The sequence below is a fragment of the Pleuronectes platessa genome, chromosome 1, assembly GCF_947347685.1.
Source record: "Pleuronectes platessa chromosome 1, fPlePla1.1, whole genome shotgun sequence".
In the NCBI taxonomy this organism is placed as follows: Eukaryota; Metazoa; Chordata; class Actinopteri; order Pleuronectiformes; family Pleuronectidae; genus Pleuronectes; species Pleuronectes platessa.
This window is the reverse complement of record NC_070626.1, coordinates 32,702,961-32,722,930: the sequence shown is the minus strand read 5'-3', so window position 1 is coordinate 32,722,930 and position 19,970 is coordinate 32,702,961. Positions and strand designations below refer to the sequence as shown.

At 45.1% G+C, this 19,970-nt stretch overlaps 1 protein-coding gene across 1 annotated transcript in view; it reads right to left on the bottom strand.

Annotated features, from left to right (window-relative positions):
* The window catches only part of LOC128436485 (SH3 and multiple ankyrin repeat domains protein 2), a 66,109-nt gene that overhangs the window by 41,791 nt on the left and 4,348 nt on the right, over positions 1-19,970 (bottom strand). The window contains exons 2-8 of the mRNA XM_053418238.1: positions 18,508-18,711; positions 17,768-17,839; positions 13,817-13,925; positions 9,028-9,179; positions 8,541-8,708; positions 6,956-7,072; positions 3,826-3,903 (exon numbers count right to left, since the gene is read on the bottom strand). Coding sequence (XP_053274213.1) covers positions 3,826-3,903; positions 6,956-7,072; positions 8,541-8,708; positions 9,028-9,179; positions 13,817-13,925; positions 17,768-17,839; positions 18,508-18,711 — 900 coding nt within the window. The remainder of the gene's footprint in view (positions 1-3,825; positions 3,904-6,955; positions 7,073-8,540; positions 8,709-9,027; positions 9,180-13,816; positions 13,926-17,767; positions 17,840-18,507; positions 18,712-19,970) is intronic.

Sequence of the window (19,970 nt, the reverse complement as noted above, 5' to 3'; positions counted from 1 at the left end):
GCAGTACTCTACAGTACTACACAGTACCACAGTACTCCACGGTACTACAGCACTACACAGTACTACACAGTACTACAGTACTCCACTGTACTACAGCACTACACAGTACTTTAGTACTCCACAGTACTACAGTACTACAGTACTCCACAGTACTACACAGTACTACACAGTACTACAGTACTACACATTACCAAAGTACTCCACGGTACTACAGCACTACACAGTACTTTAGTACTCCACAGTACTACAGTACTACAGTACTCCACAGTACTCCCCAGTATTACACAGTACTACAGTACTACACAGTACCGAAGTACTCCACAATAGTACAGTACTCCACAGTACTCAACAGTACTTCAGTTCTCCACAGTACTCCACAGTACTTCAGTTCTCCACAGTACTACAGCACTCCACAGTACTACAGTACTCCACAATAGTACAGTACTCCACAGTACTACAGTACTACAGAGTTTGAGCCTAATAAACGTCCTCGTGGCTCAAATAATATTGTCGGAGGTGAAGACTGCAGCTTCTTCTTTTTCTTCTTCTTCTTCTTCTTCTTCTTCTTCTTCTTCTTCTTCTTCTTCTTCTTCTTCTTTTCTTCTATTGTTTAACGCTGTCTCTACTTCCTGTAGATAGTCCAAACTGTCCATGGTTCAGTTGGATCCAGACCCAGAACATCTCTCCTGATGTCCGTTGTTCTGGACCTTGGTCCGAGGACAGAATCAATGACCACATGTGGCTGCAGGGGGTGCTGCTGCTCAGTGAAAGTTACATAATGTTGCTTTAATGTGAAACTGTTGTTATTGGTAAAAGTTACAAATAAGTTGAAATATCAGTTTCAGTTTATGTTGTCGTAATAATCCCCACTGATTGGAGAGGAGCTCATGGGGGCGTGGCCTCAGCAGCTGATGCCATGACACCAAACCTCAGCCTGTCATTGGTGGTTCAAGATGAACCAGCTTCAAACTAAAGGTTCTGATTTACAGGTTTATTTCCACACTGAAAATAAAGGTCTGAGTGGATCCGGCCTCTCACATGTATATTTGAACAGTGACACACTGAACTACATCTGAAGACCGAGGCAGAGAGAGAGACAGATGGAGAAGTGTAAGGACGAGTGTAGAGGGCGAAGAGGGCGAGAGAGAGGAAGTGACTGAACAGTGGAGAGAGGATTAGGTGAGAGGAAGTGAAGATGAGAAATGAGGAACGTGGAGATAAAAAGAGAGAGACAGTGAATGAAGTCAGGTTGAAGAGAGGAAGAGAAGCTTAGAGGAGAACAGGGCTCAGAACGGAGGAGAGGAGAGAAGAGGAAGAACAGAGGATTCAACCAAATGTTGGAGGCGACTATTCAAAGAAAGAAAATTAATTTGATCTGCATCCAGAGAACAGAGCAGAGGAGGATCATGGGAGTTTTCTGTGCTTCAGCGATGTTCATATTCTTCTTCCTGTTGTCTTACTCTGCTATTTTCTGTATATGTCCAAAACACAAAATACACAAAATCCTCCACAAAGCACATTAAAAAATAAATACACAAAATAGCCAATTGTCTCTGATGAAGCTGACTGAGTTGTTCCTGTTCTACCAGATGACCTCTGACCTCTGACCTCTGACCTCAACACAGCACCGACGATGACCCTCATCAGCCGAGTGGAAGCAAATCTCTGCAGCCAGATCCCAACAGGAGCAGAGACGCCCACCTCCACCTGCCTCCTGCTCCCATTGGACGGTACCAGCTGTCAATCACACTGTGGTATCCCCCCCCACCCCCCCGCCATACATCCGGTGCTTTATGGTCTGTTTGACTCTAAATGATCATTATTCACTAAATGAACATCAGATGTTTGAAGAAGACTTGAAACTAGAGACTGAGACATGAACTCCTGAGGAGGATGACATTTCCTCCACACACACACACACACACACACACAAACACACACACATACACACACGCATACACTGCTCCTGCTTTCGTCTCCTACATTTCCCAGAATGCCGAGCTCTCAGAGAACAGGCAGAAACCTGCTGCTGGGCTCCTGGCTCCATGTGTAGGTGGAGAGTGCAGCAGAGATAAAGATAGTAAGAGCCAGAGAGCGGGTTGTTGCACTCGGAGGAGTGAGAGTCCACAGCTTGTGTAGTGGCTGTGTGTTGTTCTCTGACACAACACATCTGTGAGTGTGTGGTGTGTGTAGTGTGTGTGTGTGTGTGTGTGTGTGTTTCACTTGTATTCCTGAAACACACAGTTTCCTTCCACTGGTTCAAAGTGATGACAAATTATTCTCCTATACATTTCCTGCATTTCCGTTCATTAGACTTTTTATTAGATCATCATGATATGATCGTGAGTTTTACAGACGTATCCTTATTATTTTATTTTATCAAGTTATTCAAACATTTGCTTTATATCTCTGGTTCTACCTTATCTCTTCTGGTATATTATCATTTCATCTATTTGACGACTACATTGTTTTATATTTTCTTTTCTTATCGTTAGTATTTAGTTTTGAAATGTTTTATCTTTCCTTGTTTACGTGTGTTACTCATTTTAAATTGAGACGTACGACAGCGTTTCCTCACTTCCTGTTGATGTTGTTCTGCTCTGTGAGTGGATGGGTGGCCTCATCTGCTTTTTACTTATTTTCTCATATTAAGTCTGATTTAATCTTATATATTATATATTATTAACAAACAACATATGCTCTAAGTGCTTCTGCTCTTGTTGAACCTGCCTGAAGAGATTGTGGGCTGTGTTGCGTAACAGTGGAACAGCTCATCTCACTCAGCATCACGTTATGATTCTGTCTTTTTATTCTTCTCGTATTAATCTATCTGTTTGAGCATCGAACCACGAACATGAGCAGCACCGGACACGGTCAGTGACTCTAGCTCCTCTGACCGGGTCGAGCAGGTTCTTGCTCCTGAAGGCCGAGCGTCACGTGGAGAAGAACCGAGCTGCAGGTTCACGCCAACATGGAGACGCAGATGAAATCTAGGCCACAGCCACAAACCTTCCACCGCAGCCGAGCGCTCGAACTCTGACTAACACCCTGACGCGTTCTTCCCTTCATGCAGCGCTCCACTGGAGTGGCTGTGGAGGACAGCCGAGGACCCCGTGGGACTGCCTTTCATAAACGCCCGCCTGAAAATTGCTCTTTTGCAGCTCAGGCGCAGGTTACAAGTCATCATGGCAGCGAGGAAGCTCTTAGCGCCGCCGGGGTTTTTCTCTTTCCCTGGAATGGATGAGCTGCTGAAACATTCACACTTCAGCCATTACAAACACAAACATGTAGCCTTACACATGCACACGCACATACATGCATGTGACTCCAGCTCATGTGATATTCTCGCACAATCCCACCAAACTGTTCCCTGTGCAGTTTAGCTTCTCTTTCACAAGTCAGGTGAAAACCTTCCGGCAGCGGTCAAGTGGATGTTGTGTTGATGTGTTGTGTTGATGTGTTGTTGTTGATGTCGATTAAAAAAGGTTTAAACTCAAAGTCGCAGCTCGAGTTGTTTTTCAGCTTCAAATGAAACACGTTCGTCTTTATGCAGACGATCTCCTGCTTTAAACCACCAAACTGACGCTGTGGACGTTTGAGGCTCGCTCTCAGTTCTCCTGTCAGCAGAGTTGAACAGAAACAAATCTAATATTGTCCAGAAAGACATTTTTACAATCCCTGGTCACAACTGGCATTGACCGCGCTGCACTGTTGCCATGGCAACAAATGGGACAAGGAGAGCGCACCGTGCTACTATAAATGTTTTCCCTGCGATAGAAGCTGTGTGTGTTTGTGTGTGTGTGTGTGTATGTGTGTGTTTTCTACCTGAAATGGACTCTGGCTGTTGTAGTTCTTCACTTCTTTGTCGGCTCCGCGGACCAGCAGCACTCTGGCACAGTTATCCTGACAGGGAAAGAAAAGCCAGTTAGAATAAAAGAAGCGAGAGAAGGTTTTTTAAATAAACTCTGAAATCGTTTCACTTTCCTACTTTGTTCAGGTGAAAAAAAGAGGTTTGTTAGCTTCCAGTGACGTGAGCAGAATTTCCCCCGAAAGCAGAGGAAGAGGAAGAGGAAGAAGAAGAGGAGCAGGAAGTGATGAGTGAGGCTGAATGTGTGCACATCACAGCGCTGACACAGGAATGTGAAGAAAGACAGAACATGTAGAACCTGTGTGAGGATGGAGCCTCGCTGGATGTTAGAGTGGATCTACTGCTGCACTCAGAGAACGAGGGAGTGAGAGAGAGAGAGAGAGAGAGAGAGAGAGAGAGAGGAGAAAGAGAGAGAGAGCGAGAGAGAGAGCTGAGGGGTTTGAATCTGCTGCACAAATCGCCCACAAAGTGCTCAACCACGCATGCACCGTGCACACACACATGACTATAAAGACTGTTTTTAGATTCACAATAAGCTGCTGAGAGTTGGAAAAAAAACAAAAAACGCTCCGAGTCTCAAACTGATCCTGGAACACGAGCGTGATGAGAGCGGAGCTGTTAGAATTACAAACGTCTCCGAGCTGACAAGTTCCACATCTTATTTTAAGACCCGTGATGCTTCTCCATCTGGAGGGAGGCAATCCCAACACATGTTTATTCTATATATATATATACATGTAGGCTGCATTTATAATGAGCTGTGAATATAGAGGAGAGTGATCTCATGTGTTTCAGAAGATAATTAGAACTAGAGACTAGAGACACAGAGAGAATCACCACTCTGATGATGATGATGATGATGATGATGATGATGATGATGATGAGGAGGAGGAGGAGGAGGAGGAGGAGGAGGCCAAAGAGCTGACGTGTTTAAAAATAAACCTCAAATGACAACGATAATAAACCTATTTTTATAGAAAAGCCTTTAAACGCTGATTTTAACTGGTTTCAAAAGTTGTTGTTTGTTTTTCATGTTGTCTTTATTAATTTATTCTCATGTTTTGGGGGCGGATCCAGGGACGGACCCAGCTGGAATCTGATTGGCCGCAGCAGTGCCCTGAACCGTCAGTGGCCATTTTTTTATTCAATAAACAACAATTACTTTCAAACAATGAATTTGACAATTTGTCTTTTAAAGAACACAAAGTATATCCAATGATGAGTTAGTTTGTTTTCCAGCTATAGAACATTAAACATGCTCTGACTGGAACGTGCACTTTACTCAATCAGGAACTGTGCACGGATGTTGGACATAAAATTGGTCCGATTGTAATTCTGTGACTGATTCTAAGCTTAACTTACACCTCCAGGGGGCGACGGTGAGCTCACTGCTTATTAACAACATGAGAATCGTACAATAAGTCATTTGATGAATTGTCTCCTGATACAGAGGGTGTTTGAAGCTCCTCCCTCTCTCCTCCTCCTCCATCATATTCCATAATCATCTCTGTGACCAGTGACCGGAGGATGTATATAAACACACGGTTCATCTGCTTCATAAGCAGAATTATGATCGTTAGATGATGCTTCGGGCTCAAAGCTGCAGATCTGTGTGGAACTGGCTTCGCTCCAGTTATAATGAGTTAATGGTCTCAGATGACCGGCTGAACAAACAAGGGTCAGAGGTCACCGCCGCCCTGTGGCTGCAGAGTTTACCGACGGGTTGAATCAGAGGTTTTTGAGATGGTTTGATTCTCCTTCACTTCATCACCTCCTCAGAGAAGAACATTTCAACGCCTGCGTTTGGGTTTGATGAGCCAAGTCATTCCAAAAACTGTATCTGTGACCTTGACCTTTGACCTTCAACTGCCTAAATCTAATCAGTAATTCTAAGACTCAGTGAAAGAAATGTGAAGAAATTCCCTGAAGGTTTTATTGAGATATGGTCCCTCGAGGTATTCAAGTTCTTTATTTTCACATGATCAATAAATCCCCTGAAAGAAGTGAGTTTTTAGTTACATTTTTTAATTTGATACAAACTCACCACACCTCAGATTTATTCTCTATAAATGAACAGAAAGAAAATGATGTGACTTCAACAAACGTTAATATCGAGTGTTTGTGTAACAATCTGCACCGGAGTCAGTGAGATTCATATTCCTGACGCACAGTGGACCAGTGGAATGAAACCAGGCTCCATCCACCTGCTCAGAGGCAGCAGCCATCTTATCATCACCACTGCCTCAGGGAACAGGAACCAGTAACTCAACCAGTACCAGCTGGTCTCAGGAGCCTGATCATAGATAGTATGATGATTTAAAGGAAGCAGATGATGTCGTTGTGTCTTCAGATCAAACAGCGTTAACTCTTCTTATTATTCATTATATTTGAGAAGAGCCGACGTTGTCTCTTGTCTCTGCGCTGACTCAGCAGAGTGAGACGCTCCGTCCTCACGCTGCTCGTTCACTTCCTGTTGGAACAAGCTGCAGGATCTTTGTCCCGACTCCCAGGAGACAGAACTGTTTGCATCTTATTTATCCGGCTCCTCTATTTGCAGCTGGAAGTTTCCCCCGGAGAGAAGCCAGCGAGTCCCCGTCTGAATGCTAATCACCATAAACGGTTAAAGTAGCAGGCGACGCAGCCTCAGGTTCAAACTGATCCTGATACTGAGGTAATTATTGTTATCATCATTAATTATTGAATATAATAGAAAACTGTTAAAAAACAAAGCTCTTCCAGCTTTTAAACATAGAGAATAAAATGGTGTGAAGGATTTATTCTCTATATCTTTGTTCAGATTTCTGACTCAGCTGCTCCATCATCATTTTAACTTTCATAATATTTAGTTTCTCATCATGCGACAGGACGATGCTCCACATTTATCACAGTATCACTGCTGCAAGCATCTGGAAATAGTACCAGGCCAATCCAATACTGCTGTGTGCTGTCATCTCTCTCTCTCTCACACACACACACACACACACACACACACACACACACACACACACACACACACACACACACACACACACACACACACACACACACACACATACACACACACACACACACACACATGTCACTCACCTGGTTGTACAGGGCACAGACGTGTAGAGCTGTGTTTCCAGAGGCGTTCTGGGCGCTCATGTCGGCTCCATAAAACAACAGATGCTCCAGATGCTGCACGTGGCCATGACGACAAGCCTGCGCACACACACACACAAACACACACACAGAAATCAATTCACTGTAAAGTACAAGGCTTTGATAGCCAGCAGTCGCAGTTGCAGCCCTCTATCACTAGATGTCAGTGTGCTGCAGAGCAGAGGAGATAACATTAGGTGGAGAAGCAGCCGCAGCCTCCGGTTGAACCCGGTCATCCAGAGACGGAGCCGAGCCGGCGCCGGGGGAAACTCAGAAATAATCCAATCACACGCCGGAGAGTTTAAATACAACTTCAAGAAAAACAAATGTAAAGTAAGTCTGTCGGAGAGGAACAGACAATTAGAGACAGAGTCCGGCCTCCGAGTTCCTGCTGTGATGAGCCAATTCTCTCTGTAAATCCTATTAATGATCGGGGGGGGGGGGGGGGGGGGGGGGGGGGGGGGGGGGGGGGCCTAATTACAGCTCCTCTCAGAGTCTGAGACGTTTATGGAGGAAGGGCAGAATCCGAAGGGACTCCTTGTGGAGCAAAGTGTTTCACATTAAGCAGTGAAGCAGTCAGAGAAGAAGACGTCAGGCTCCATGTGTTTTAACGTCTGTTTTCACATTTCACTGCTGAGAACTCAGAGCGTCTCCCAGAGCCTGTCGGAGGAATCCTGTGCTCTACTCATCTCCTGGAGGAAATTAGAAGAAACTGCAAATTACCGTAAAGCTAACGAAGCCGAAATATCTCAGATACCAGCAGCGACATTTTAATTTGCTGACGTCATCTGGATCCAGAGTCTGTGAAGAGCTTCTAACAGGGAACTCTCGTGGTGTCCAGACAATCTGGAACATGACTTCTCCATTGGTCAAATTCACGTGAACAACAACTCGGAAAGTCTGTGAAAATAAACACGATTTGAGATGCTGACGTCATCACTTCTGAACCAATCGACCAATTCTACCATCAACACAACGTAGAAGGTTTTAATGTGAACTTGTTAATTCTTTAATCACGTTTTTATAGTTAATGTTTTAAATACTTATTTCAAACCTGATCTTTCTTATGATGCAAATATTGTAAAGATGACTTAAATGATCTGAACACGTACGTTTTTATCCAGAAGTCGAATATAACAATATATAAATAGATAAATAGATAAATATGATCCTAGACATGGATTTAATATTTCTATAGGTAATTAACAGCTGAGGATGTTAATTACATGTTATCACGTCAGAAACAAGACGTGAGAGGAAGAGACTCTGCCACTCGACAGGAGGAGATACACACACACACACACACATACACACACACACACACACACACACACACACACACACACACACAAACACACACACACACACACACACACACACACACACACACACACACACACACACACACACACACACACACACACACACGAACAGGGTGACTCTCTTTAAACGACTTCATCTTCCTCAGCAGGTAACAGCTGCAGAGACAGACTCCCCCCCCTCCCCCCGTTCCACCTCCCCCCCCTACCTGGTGAACCTCGTGCCAGCCGTTCTCGTCCTGGCAGCAGACGGCCGCCTGGTGGCTCAGCAGGAGCTCGCAGCAGCCCGGGTCCCCCCCCACCACCACGCTGTGGTACAGAGGAGTCAGACCACGGCTGTCCTTGTAGTCCGGAGACGCTCCGAGCTCCAGCAGCGTCTGAGGAGGAGGTGTGTGTGAGGGGGGGGGGGGGAATAATGTGAATTATCATCATTTTACAGAAATAATAAAAAAGCTTTATTCTGTCACCAAACACAATAGTCTAGCGATTAAAATTTCACAAGTTCAAAACACAAACAGGGTAAAAACCGGAGTTTAACATTTGTATTATTAAAATTGATTTGATCGATTGAATAGATGAAACTGATTTTGCTGGTCTCAGCTGTTCAGTGATCAGCTTCGTGTTCACATCAACAGTGAGAGCGTCTATTTATCATTTCACTGGTAAATGTCACACAGGACCATGAGGTTGTGTTACCATGAGCGTGACCTGGTTCTTGGAGCGAGCAGCTTTGTGGAGGGAGGTCATCCCGTCCTTGGCCCTGAAGTCCAGGTGAGCTCCTCCGTTCTTCAGAACCTTGATCAGCTCCACGACTCCGTCCAGGTGAGCGGCGAAGGTCAGCGGACTCTCTACAAAGAGAAGTGACCACACGAGTTTGAACCCAGAGCAGCAGGTTTATTCTTCTGGTCATTTAATAAACTCATAAACACAATGTGATTAAAGCAGTGGGTTGAAGGAAAGTCTGCTTTCATTCTTCAGTCTTGTTTTGTTTCTGATTACAGGTAAATGTTATCTTGTTAATAACCGCAGCTCCGACCTGTCGAGGATTTCATGAAGCATGATTTCTCTTCTGGAAACTCATTTGAGAAAGTATCACAATGAAAAATCCGTCATTCAAGTTTTTACTTCCTTAAAACAGAGTTTAGTTAACTGATTTCTATAGATAAGTATCATCTTAATAACAATGACAATCTACAGTGATCCTGATAATGTTCCCTGATGCTAAGGTAAATGAAATGTGTCCGAGCACAGAACCCTGGGGAACCCCACGATTAACATTGTTGCTCACAGATGATTCTAAGTTGATTTGTACAAATTGGAATTGATTTGATGAATACGATTTCATCCACTGTAGGACGGTTCAGGATGTGACGTGGACAGAAGACGAGGACAGAAGACGAGGACAGAGACGAGTCCTTCATCTGGAGCTGTAACAATCTGAGATGTGATGATGTAGAATCTGAAACTCTGGTTATACGTTGTTGTTCTGTCGACACACCACTGATCAGAGGGTTCCAGTCTCAAGAGAGAACTGCAGCTCATCACGACCGACTGGTTTCCACTTTCCTTCTTAAGCTACATAATGTATGAGAATCATTTTAAGTGACTTGGCTCATTGTGTCGTATTGTGAGTCTCAGACGAGGCTCCACGCTGCCTCCTGTGTTTCACTTAAAAATATCATAAAGTCTATTTTGGGCTTGTTTCCTACAGTTGGCTCACATTTCACTGTCTCTGCTCACAAGCTGCAGCTCGGCTGACTCCAGGCCACAGAATCTTTATCAGTCTCTTCACGCAGCTCGCTGGTGGATGTGTTTACGTTTGAGTGACACCGTGCTCACCTGCCGGAGGAGGCTGAGGAAGAGGCTGAGGAAGAGGCTGAGGAAGAGGCTGAGGAAGAGGCTGAGGAAGAGGTGAGACGAGGAAGCTGCAGCGTGTGAATGACGGCACAGAGGAAAGGAAAAGTGATAAACTGCCTTTGATCTGTTTCATCTCAGATTCCACAGCTTTTATTTTGCTATGATGTTCAGCAGGAGTATAAAAATAGGTAAATTTGTTTGATCAGTCAAAACATAATAATATTAATCGAAACAGTCAGACGTGTCAAATCTTACGGAAGCATATTGCATTCACTTGGGGGGGGGGGGGGAAGCTCCTTTTCTGAGATTATTATTATTATTTATGTTTTCAGTCCTGCCCTAAGTTTATGAATGTGTTTCCTCTGTATGTGGCTGAACCTTCACAGCAAGTGGAAGTTTTCCAGTTGATCTGTCATCAATTTATAAAGAGATTGGGTTCCAAACATATTCAACAATCTTCATTTGATGAATAAATCAAGTCGATCAAAACAAATCATTTGTGTACAGTCCCTATGATGTTCGTCTGTTGCACAATTTTTAAATCACAAAACGATTTAAAGAAAGATTCCGTAGAATCTCAGTCATGAACTATAAACTCTTTTATTCAACTCTATAAATTAATAAATGCAAATTTAAATTCAACTCTGTCTCTATTTTCCTCTTCACTATTCCCAATTTAAACTATTTGTTTCCCCGGTTGGGAGAAGCTCTTCCATTCCTTCAGTATTTTAAGTTAAAATGATGATGAGGTGTTGGTGGGTCGGTCTAATATCTGTTTCTGCAGCGACGGGCTGGACCACCATGAAACAGGAAGTAGTCCAACCCGTCCGTGACCCGACAGGATGAACAGAACCACACCGATGGTCCCACTGTTCTTCTACAAGCCGCCTCAGCTCCTCTCAAACGGATCCAAATGAGCAGCAGGAAGAAAAGATGAGCTCTGCCTCAACAGCACAAATCAATCAGAGGCAAGAGCCCCCCCGCCTCAGCAATAAGGAGTCCATTCAACGCCAGCTCTCAGAGCTCATTAAGACGACCTCACCTCTCTGCTCAATAATCCTCTCTCCACTCCACCTCCACTCTCTCTCCACCTTTCTACTCTCATTCTGTTTATTCTGGTTAATCTCCATCCACTCGATACCGGCCGCTGTTAAGAGCGACTGCACCGCGGAGACACTCTTCATTAAACGCTCATAAATAAACATAATTATCGTGTTAATACTCAGGTGAGGTCAACAGCACTTAAACCAGCTCCGGTTATTAAATGATTGTGATGAGATTTAAAATTCAGGCTGTTTCAGACGACAGGGGAGAGTCCAGAGATCTGATCCTCTTCAGAGAGGAGGAATCCTTCTGCTTTTTAAAAGAGGTTTTTCTGTTCCCAGGTCAGTGCAGCTGAACCGTGACACACATGCACTCAGGAAACACAGCTCTTAACCCCACTTCCTGCTCGTTTGAACTGAAAGCCTCAAACACGTCGGCTCTACAGATCTCAGCCTCTCAAGCTGCTCACAGACCTGCACTGGACTCTGGAGAATCTCTGGACATTCTCTCTATGTGAGAACAGAACTGTCCGAGTGAGATTCTCCAGGATTTCCTTGTGAAATCTCTGGAGAACCTCCGAACGAGCCGATGTGAACACAGCAGGAGATTCTCCTCAGGATTCACTGTGAGGGAGAATTCTAACGCGAGACAAAAGAAAGAAAAGACAAATATCTCTGGAAAGTGACACGTGAAGATGTGGACAGAGTTTTTGTGGAGAGGTCATTGTGCTGCACATTACATCATGTGATCTCCACAGCTGATTTCACAGGTTCCGTCCTGCAGCCCCAGCTGAACGCTCCAGAGCTCATTTCTGTAAACAGCTGCATCTCACTGAGAACTTACATTCAACGTGTTCTGAAACACTTTGATTCCACATTTCCCTTCATTGACTCTTATTACAGGTGAAAATCCACCGGAGCCACTTTGTTGCTCCATCTTCCTCCTGAACATGGTTCTACTCAACATGTAGCATCGCTCCCTCTGGACTCAGAGATTCATGATTGTGTTTGTTGAGGCTCCCGCAGAGAGCAACACTTTATTGTGTTCATGGTGGAGTGTGTGCACGTTGTGAGATGATGTGTTTTTATTATCTTCATTCTCCCCAGACGCTGAACTCTGAGGATCCATTCTGGGATTCTTCTGTAAATTGGAACCTGAGTGAGTCGTGTTATAAAGACATTACTCTGTCCATCCAACAACCCCCCTCCCCCCCCCCCCCCCACACACACACGATACAAACACTCTTCATTCTGTGTTATAGAGACATATATGACTGTCCTTCCAAACACCGTCCCCGTGGGTTTGTGTGTAAACACAGAGTCGAGTCTTTAGCTACAACAACTGTTTACACCTGGAAGACACACAACACAATCATGCAGTGCTGCCAGAGGGCAACACACTCTATACACACAATGCACACACAACAGACTCTTCGTTCACTACGAGGCTCAACAGAGTGTTGGGCCTCGCTATGTTCCTTCCATAGATTGAAATCTCAGCTGTTGTTTAGGAAATGAAAAATCTCTCCATGTTGCTCTGGAAGATTGTGTTAGATTGTGTTAGATTGTGTAGGATCGTAGTAGATTGTGTTAGATTGTGTTAGATTGTGTACGATTGTGTAAGATTGTGTTAGATTGTGTTAGATTGTGTTAGATTGTGTAGGATCGTAGTAGATTGTGTTAGATTGTGTAAGATTGTGTAAGATTGTGTTAGATTGTCTTAGATTGTTTTAGATTCTGGTAGATTGTGTTAGATTCTCTGACCCACATCATTAACGTGCTGTCTTTGCTGTGTGTGGTGAGCTGGTCGCTCAGAGTCACATTTTACTGGATGAACTTTTGTAAACACCAAAGACAAATGAACAATTAACACAGGGACACGGATTAAAAGTGTGAGAATGTATTATTCATGTCCTGCAGGGGGGGGTGGAGCTGTTTCACAAGCAGCTTCTCTATAGCTTTTAAATCTGCGGAGGAGTCTCTGTGTCTGATCATCACATCGAGGTCGTGTTGCATTAGTTCTGAGTGTCAGTTCTTTAAATGCTTGTCAACTATTACAATATATGGAGTAAATGTTAAACGGTTTGAATTTATGTCTATATTAATACATTTATATGGCTGTTACAATTGTTGTTTGCTCTAATTCTCCTCTGGTATATTTAGAAATTCAAAGAAAATTCAAATTCGAAGAAAGTACATTGAGTTTCTGTAGATTCTCAGCATGTGTGAGATAATTGGTTAATTGGTTTGAAATGATTACGTCCTCTGAGATGATAATGAACAGAATGTGTAAGTTGTGATTGGGCGCTATACAAATCAAATTGAATTGAGTTTGCTGGAGCTGGAACCGACCACTTGTCATTAATCAGGATTATCAACCCTGACCTCATCATATTCCACCATCAGAAAATGGTTCCATCTGTCTCTGTCATCACTGATTCTGTATTTTGCGGTTCTAACGAGCCTCTGCTACTGATACAGAAACACATTTTGAGTTAAGAGAAAGAACATAAATGCAGGTCTACACAGAAACTCCTCATTTTGTGTATCTGTGGTTATTCTGTGTGGGATGTTTGGTGCCTCACCACCAGTGTCACCGTCGTGGTAGTTGGGATCGAAGCCTCGCTCCAACATCTTCGACACTTTGTCCTCCTGGTTGTGTTGGATGAGGTCCATGAACTTCCTCAGATTGGCCTGGGGGACCACAGGAGAGAGCGAGAGTCATTACAGTGAGAAGAGAGGATAAACGAGTCGGTTTGTGAGAGAAAGAGACAGAGCGGACGTTCAGAGCTGCAGCGAGAGACGGAAATAGACGGTGAGAAAGAGAAAAGGTGCAGAGGGTCAAACATGAGTGAGGGTGAGAAGTGGAAACAGTGAATCTATTAAAGATGGAGGAATATAAAGGTAGAATAAAAGGAAGCAGAGGGGGTGACAGGCTTCAGAGAGAGAGGGGGGGGGGGGGGTATCGTGCTGAGTGGAATGGCTGCTCTCTTCTCTCCTCTTCCTGTCTGCCTACTTTCCAGGCCGCATGATAAAAATAGATAAGAGAGCAGCTCCCTGAAGGAGAGAGGAGAAAATGAGGAGAGAAGGATGAGGAAGCAGACGAGGAGAAAGACAATGAGGGGCAATGAAAGAGAAGAGAGAGAGAGAGAGAGAGAGAGAGAGAGAGAGAGAGAGAGAGAGAGAGAGAGTGAGAAAGGCAGATAGAGAGAGAGAGAGAGAGAGAGAGAGAGAGAGAGAGAGAGAGAGAGAGAGAGAGAGATAGGGGAAGTCCTGATCCTGATCTGAATCCAGGTTATTAATTTTTTTTGTTGAATGTAAAGTTTCTTCAAAGTTAAAAAGCTAAACAGTCTGTGGTAAAGGAAGCTCCTCCCCCCAACAGATACATTGTGATGTCACACGTCATCACGCTTCAGGGATCAGGACAACAACTTGATGCCGCAGGATTCCAAAGTAACACAACATTTACTTACAACAAAATATGAATTAAACATGACAATAGCAACGGGACGTGTGTTAGTGGAATCACTACATGTCGGTGTGTGAATTATGTGAGGTGAAGTAAAATAAGAACAACTACACTAGAGGTTCAGTGGCGGTGAGAGTGGGACAGCTGACCAATCACAGCAAACCAGGCTTTATAGAGCACAGAACATCTGAGAGAGGAAAGACAGTGTCATCATCGAGTGGACTTTCGAGACCTTGGAGGCGGGGACAGTGACTGATGCTCCTTTGATTGGTCACTTTGAAACTTCCTGTCCCAGAATCGTTGAGAAAATGTTGGAGCAACGTTGTTAAAAGACTTTTTCAAACATCCCAACACTAAAGTGACATCAGCAGGTTTGACCACAGATCCAGAAGCTGCTGTTTACACATTGACCACGATGAGTCACTGTCGCCTCAATATCTACAAAATGTCCAGGGTCAGACCACGACGTGTGTGTGTGTGTGTGTGTGTGTGTGTGTGTGTGTGTGTGTGTGTGTGTGTGTGTGTGTGTGTGTGTGTGTAGGTGTGTGTGTAGGTGTGTGTGTCTGCAGGCCTGATGAATCAGAGTCTGGAGGATGGTGAAACAGCTCATCAGGCTGCTCTGGGATTGGCTGCATCAGTCTGAGCTTCAGCCAATCACAGAGGACCATTGTGTGGCAAAAACTGGATTTCAGACCCAAAATAGTTTGGAGAAGAAACGACTCAACACCGGAAATAAATCTCAGCTGTTGAAGAGACATATCGTCTCCATGTTTATCTCCCTGCTCTACATTTATAAAACTTGTTTTTATTTCTCCTTCCTCTCTGGTCCCCCCCCCCCCCCCCCCTCTTTCCTGTAGAAAGGAATCAGGAGCAGCCGTCAGACAGTGTCCTGGTGTGCCAGTAACAGAGAGCTGCCAGAGACACTTATGCTTTGGCTGCACGTCAGGATTCCAGTAGCGATGGGCCGGCAGCTCGGCACAAACCTTCCACTGCGACGGGGAGAGGATGAGAGTCTGTGATTTACTGTCAGTGGCTGGGTAGAGCAGGCTGGGTAGAGCAGGCTGGGTAGAGCAGGCGTGGTAGAGCAGGTGGGGTAGAGCAGGCGGGCTAGAATAGGCTGGGTAAAGCCGGCTTGGTATAGCAGGCTGGGTAGAGCAGGCTGGGGAGAGCAGGCTGGGTAGAACAGGCTGGGTAGAGCAGGCTGGATAGAGCCGGCCAGTGTAGAGCAGGCTGGGTAGAGCAGGCTGGGTAGAGCCGGCTGGGTAGAGCAGACTGGGTAGAACAGGCTGGGTAGAGCAGACTGGGTAGAGCAGGCTGGGTAGAGCAGGCTGGGTAGAACAGGCTGGGTAGAGCAGACTGGGTAGAGCAGGCTGGGTAGAGCAGGCGGGGTAGAGCAGGCGGGGTAGAGCAGGCTGGGTAGAGCAGACTGGGTAGAGCAGGCTGGGTAGAGCAGACTGGGTAGAGCAGACTGGGTAGAGCAGACTGGGTAGAGCAGGCTGGGTAGAGCAGGCTGGGTAGAACAGGCTGGGTAGAGCAGACTGGGTAGAGCAGGCTGGGTAGAGCAGACTGGGTAGAGCAGGCCAGTGTAGAGCGGACGACTGTCTTCATCCACAGAAACAACAATTCTGTGATGTTACCTCCTGGAAACAACTCCACGAGGCCCCACCTCACTTTCTGCCAAATGTAGAGGTTGAGTTGAAGAGTAGAACGTTTGAATATGTGTTCCAGATCACCACGGCACAGACTCTGATTCCAAATGGCGTCACCAGTCCTGTTGGCTCTTGGTGGTTAATGTGGGAGGAGCAGAGGTGAGTGGCATGAGGGCGGGACCAAGAAGTCAAACTTAAGAGAAACAAACGAGAAACGGGAAAGTGACGCTGTGGCCTTTTCCCTCGTCACAAGTTTCAAGTCCCAAGAATTAAAAACGAACTCGTCCACAAAGAGGAGAAAAGCTGCTAAATAGTTGATGCAAAGTCTTTTCTTGTTTCTTTTTGAATATTTCATGTTGGCGACACCTTTGGTATGAAGCCGTCGTGGCTGCGGTGTTTGCAGGCCGCTCCTCCCAGAGGCCGGCGACCATCAGACGGAAGTGGGCGTCGTGCTGTGACATCTCGTGAATCTCTTTGTTGGCTCAGCTGCTCGTTTGTCTCACACCGACAACGATTCCCACCATTTCAACAACGAGTGGAGGAGACGTGTGAGCAGAGGGACGATAACAAAAGAGTGATTCAGCTCTGACTGGACTCGTTGTCTCCACGATGGAAATCTAACAAGTGCTTCCTCCTCTAAGTTCTGCTGATTCTTTTCTAGATGTGCTTATTTCTCTAAAGCAGCACCGGGTAGTTTTCACACCTTAAAGGTTCAGTGTGTAGAGTGTAGTGACATCTAGTGGTGAAGAAACTCAAAGGTTTAGTTGGTCCAGTCTGGGCTAATGTGGCGAGACGGGAATTGTTGTTATTGGACAGAAATTCTGAACTCTGGCTCGTCTTCTTTGTCTTGTCCTGTTTGACGTTGTGTTGTTGAAAGTTGTCGACTCATTTGTCATGAGAAGCAGGTTAACACAATCAATAGAGTTTTAGCAACTTCAAACGATTCCATGAGAGTTGATGCACATCAGGCTCAGACATCGATAACTCTGTTGGCTATATGCTTGCTGTGCTAGCTGTTAGCTTGTATGCTAATAAATCGGAGTTGCGTGCAGTGGATGCAAACGTTTTCTGCTCGAACCCAGAACCTCGATAGTCGACCTGGTTCTTTGGCCTCTGAGGTTTTCGGATTCTGTGTCAGCTTGTCAACAAATGCACATGTGTACAGCTGTGCAGCGAATCCACATCCACCCTGTAGGGGGAGCCTGCTCTGTGTCACTTCAACATCCATTCACTGTGTTAATATGCAGGCCACTGATCATTGAGCCGTCTGCTGAAATCAGCTGATTAACACATTTGCATAATATCTCTTTGTGTACAGTGGCTGACTCGTGTGACTGTGATTAATCATTTACTGTCTCAGTCGGGATCCTCTGAGTCTCAGAACCTCCAGCTGAGAGAAGCTCGTGTTACATTCCTACCTTGGTGTGAAGTTTGGCGATTTGTTTCTCGTCCACGTTCGGCTGCCGGTAAACTCGACTCTTGTAGCGGAACTGTTGAGACAAGACAAATTATCAAAGATAATAAGAAATAACAAAACAACTCGTTCTGCAAAGCTTCCGTTAAGTCTCAGTTCCAATAACCTTCAGGATTAGAGACCTGGTGACCTTGAGCTCAGAACTCTGAGTCACCAGCTGTTTACTTTACACCAAGGAGAGAAAATGGTTCCTGTGGAGATGAGATCAGCGGAGGATCAAGCCAGAGACGCTTCCTCTTTATTAACAGCATCTCATTATTTTCATTGGATCTGAACTGAGACGAATGAAATTACATCATGTCTCTGTCTCTTTGTTTTCAAGAAGAAGGGATCAAATCTTTCTCTATAGAATTATTTGATTTCCAGGCTGATCATTTAGGTCAGAAATTACTTCAGCAGCAGTTTTTTAAATATTCAATAGACTCTCAGAACAAACTAACACATGCTGCTAGAATTCATGCTCAAAAATATAAAGGAGCCAAACTAATGAGTTAGGAGAATTACATTTTCTGACAACATGGAAAATATGAGTTTATATGTGTAGGATTTATTTCTTCACTACTGCACAGACACTAATGCACAAGATGGAGGCGTTCATATATTTATCTTCAGGAGGAAGGAAGGTGCATCATCACTCTTTATTTACAGAAACAAGTCCAAGGATCTAACTGGTCGACGGTTTACCTCCAAAACCGGGACGCCCTTGCTGATTGGCTGAGGATACTCTCGCAGGATTCGCTCTTCGTCCAGGAACTTGCCGTCCCTCCCGTTGCTCGCCGGCTGGAAGAGTCCGTAGTTGAGCACGTCCTTCAGACTCTGGTTGAGTGTGCACAGGATCCGCTGCTTGGCACCCAGACGGTCGCGTCCGGGGTTGAACCGCATGCATTTCTGTTAGAGGAAGATGAGGTTGATCATTAGACGATAAGAATTACTGTGGTTGTATCCCCTGTGGTTGTATCCCTTCGCCGACCACAGTGGTTTCAGTCAACATAAAACCGTATGACCACTGAAATCTGATCAGTTCATCTTTGAGTCGAGGGGACAACTGGTCAAAATAGAAAAGAAAGAATTTCCCTAAAGACAGACTTGAGATGGAGGAAAGATTCCCTCGCAGCGTTGTTGAGATAAAGCGTTTGTGAGGTCATAGCGATCAGATTTTGTCTATATGACCTTCACAAGCACATGAGGTCACTGTGACCTTGACCTTTAAACTCCAGAATCTAATCCGTTCATCCTTGAGTTCTTTGAACATTTTTCTCAGAGAAGTTCCCTGAAACTTGTTCCTGAGATGTAGCGAGAGACCAAAACACAACAAACACTAAATTATAATCAGATCGTCCTTGAGTCAAACTGAACATTTGTACTAAGTCAGAGTAAATTCCCTCGAGTTGTTTCTGAGACGTCGTGTTGTTCACAACAACAGGACGGACGGACAACTGAAAGTCATGAAGCCTCCAGCCACTGGGTGGCGCCGTCACAGAGGAATAACAACAACATGAACTTTATCTGATCGTCCTGTGGGATATTTCACTTAGGAACTTTTGACTGACAGATGCAAAGAGGTCGGGACCTAAAACTGATGAGAGGATTAGAGTCACAGAACAATGGTCGTCCAATCAGATCCGTGTGATGAGCTGTAATGACACAGACACTGTCCTGGTCCCGACAACTGAGCCACAGGACCTCCATTGTTTTATTGTTGCAGGACATGCTGGACGTGGCTTCTTCCCTCGCTGTGGCTGTACTTGACACGACCCCTCGCCCCCCCCCCCGTTCCAGTGAAAATACAGAAAAACAATGTAAGATTTCCGGGCTGGTGTGTGTCAGAGAGGATTATGGGCGCTGTGCCGTGGCATTCGGGGAGAGTCTGCGAGTGTTAGCGGCGTGAAGTGCTGCTCAGCCGGCGATAGCAGCGCTGCGTCTGCGATAAAGGCTGAAGGGATGAGCAGTCTGTGAACTCTGCTGAACCATAATCCTCTCGCCTGGCGAGCGGTGGGCGAGGAGGAGGAGAGGATGGAGGGATGAAGGGTGAAGGTGTAGAGAAGCAGATGGGTGGTGTCTGGCAGCGGCTGCTCGGACTGATACGGCCTCTTCTCTTCTGCTGCTTTATTACTCCGTCACATTTCCATCAGCTCCTGTTTGTTCTT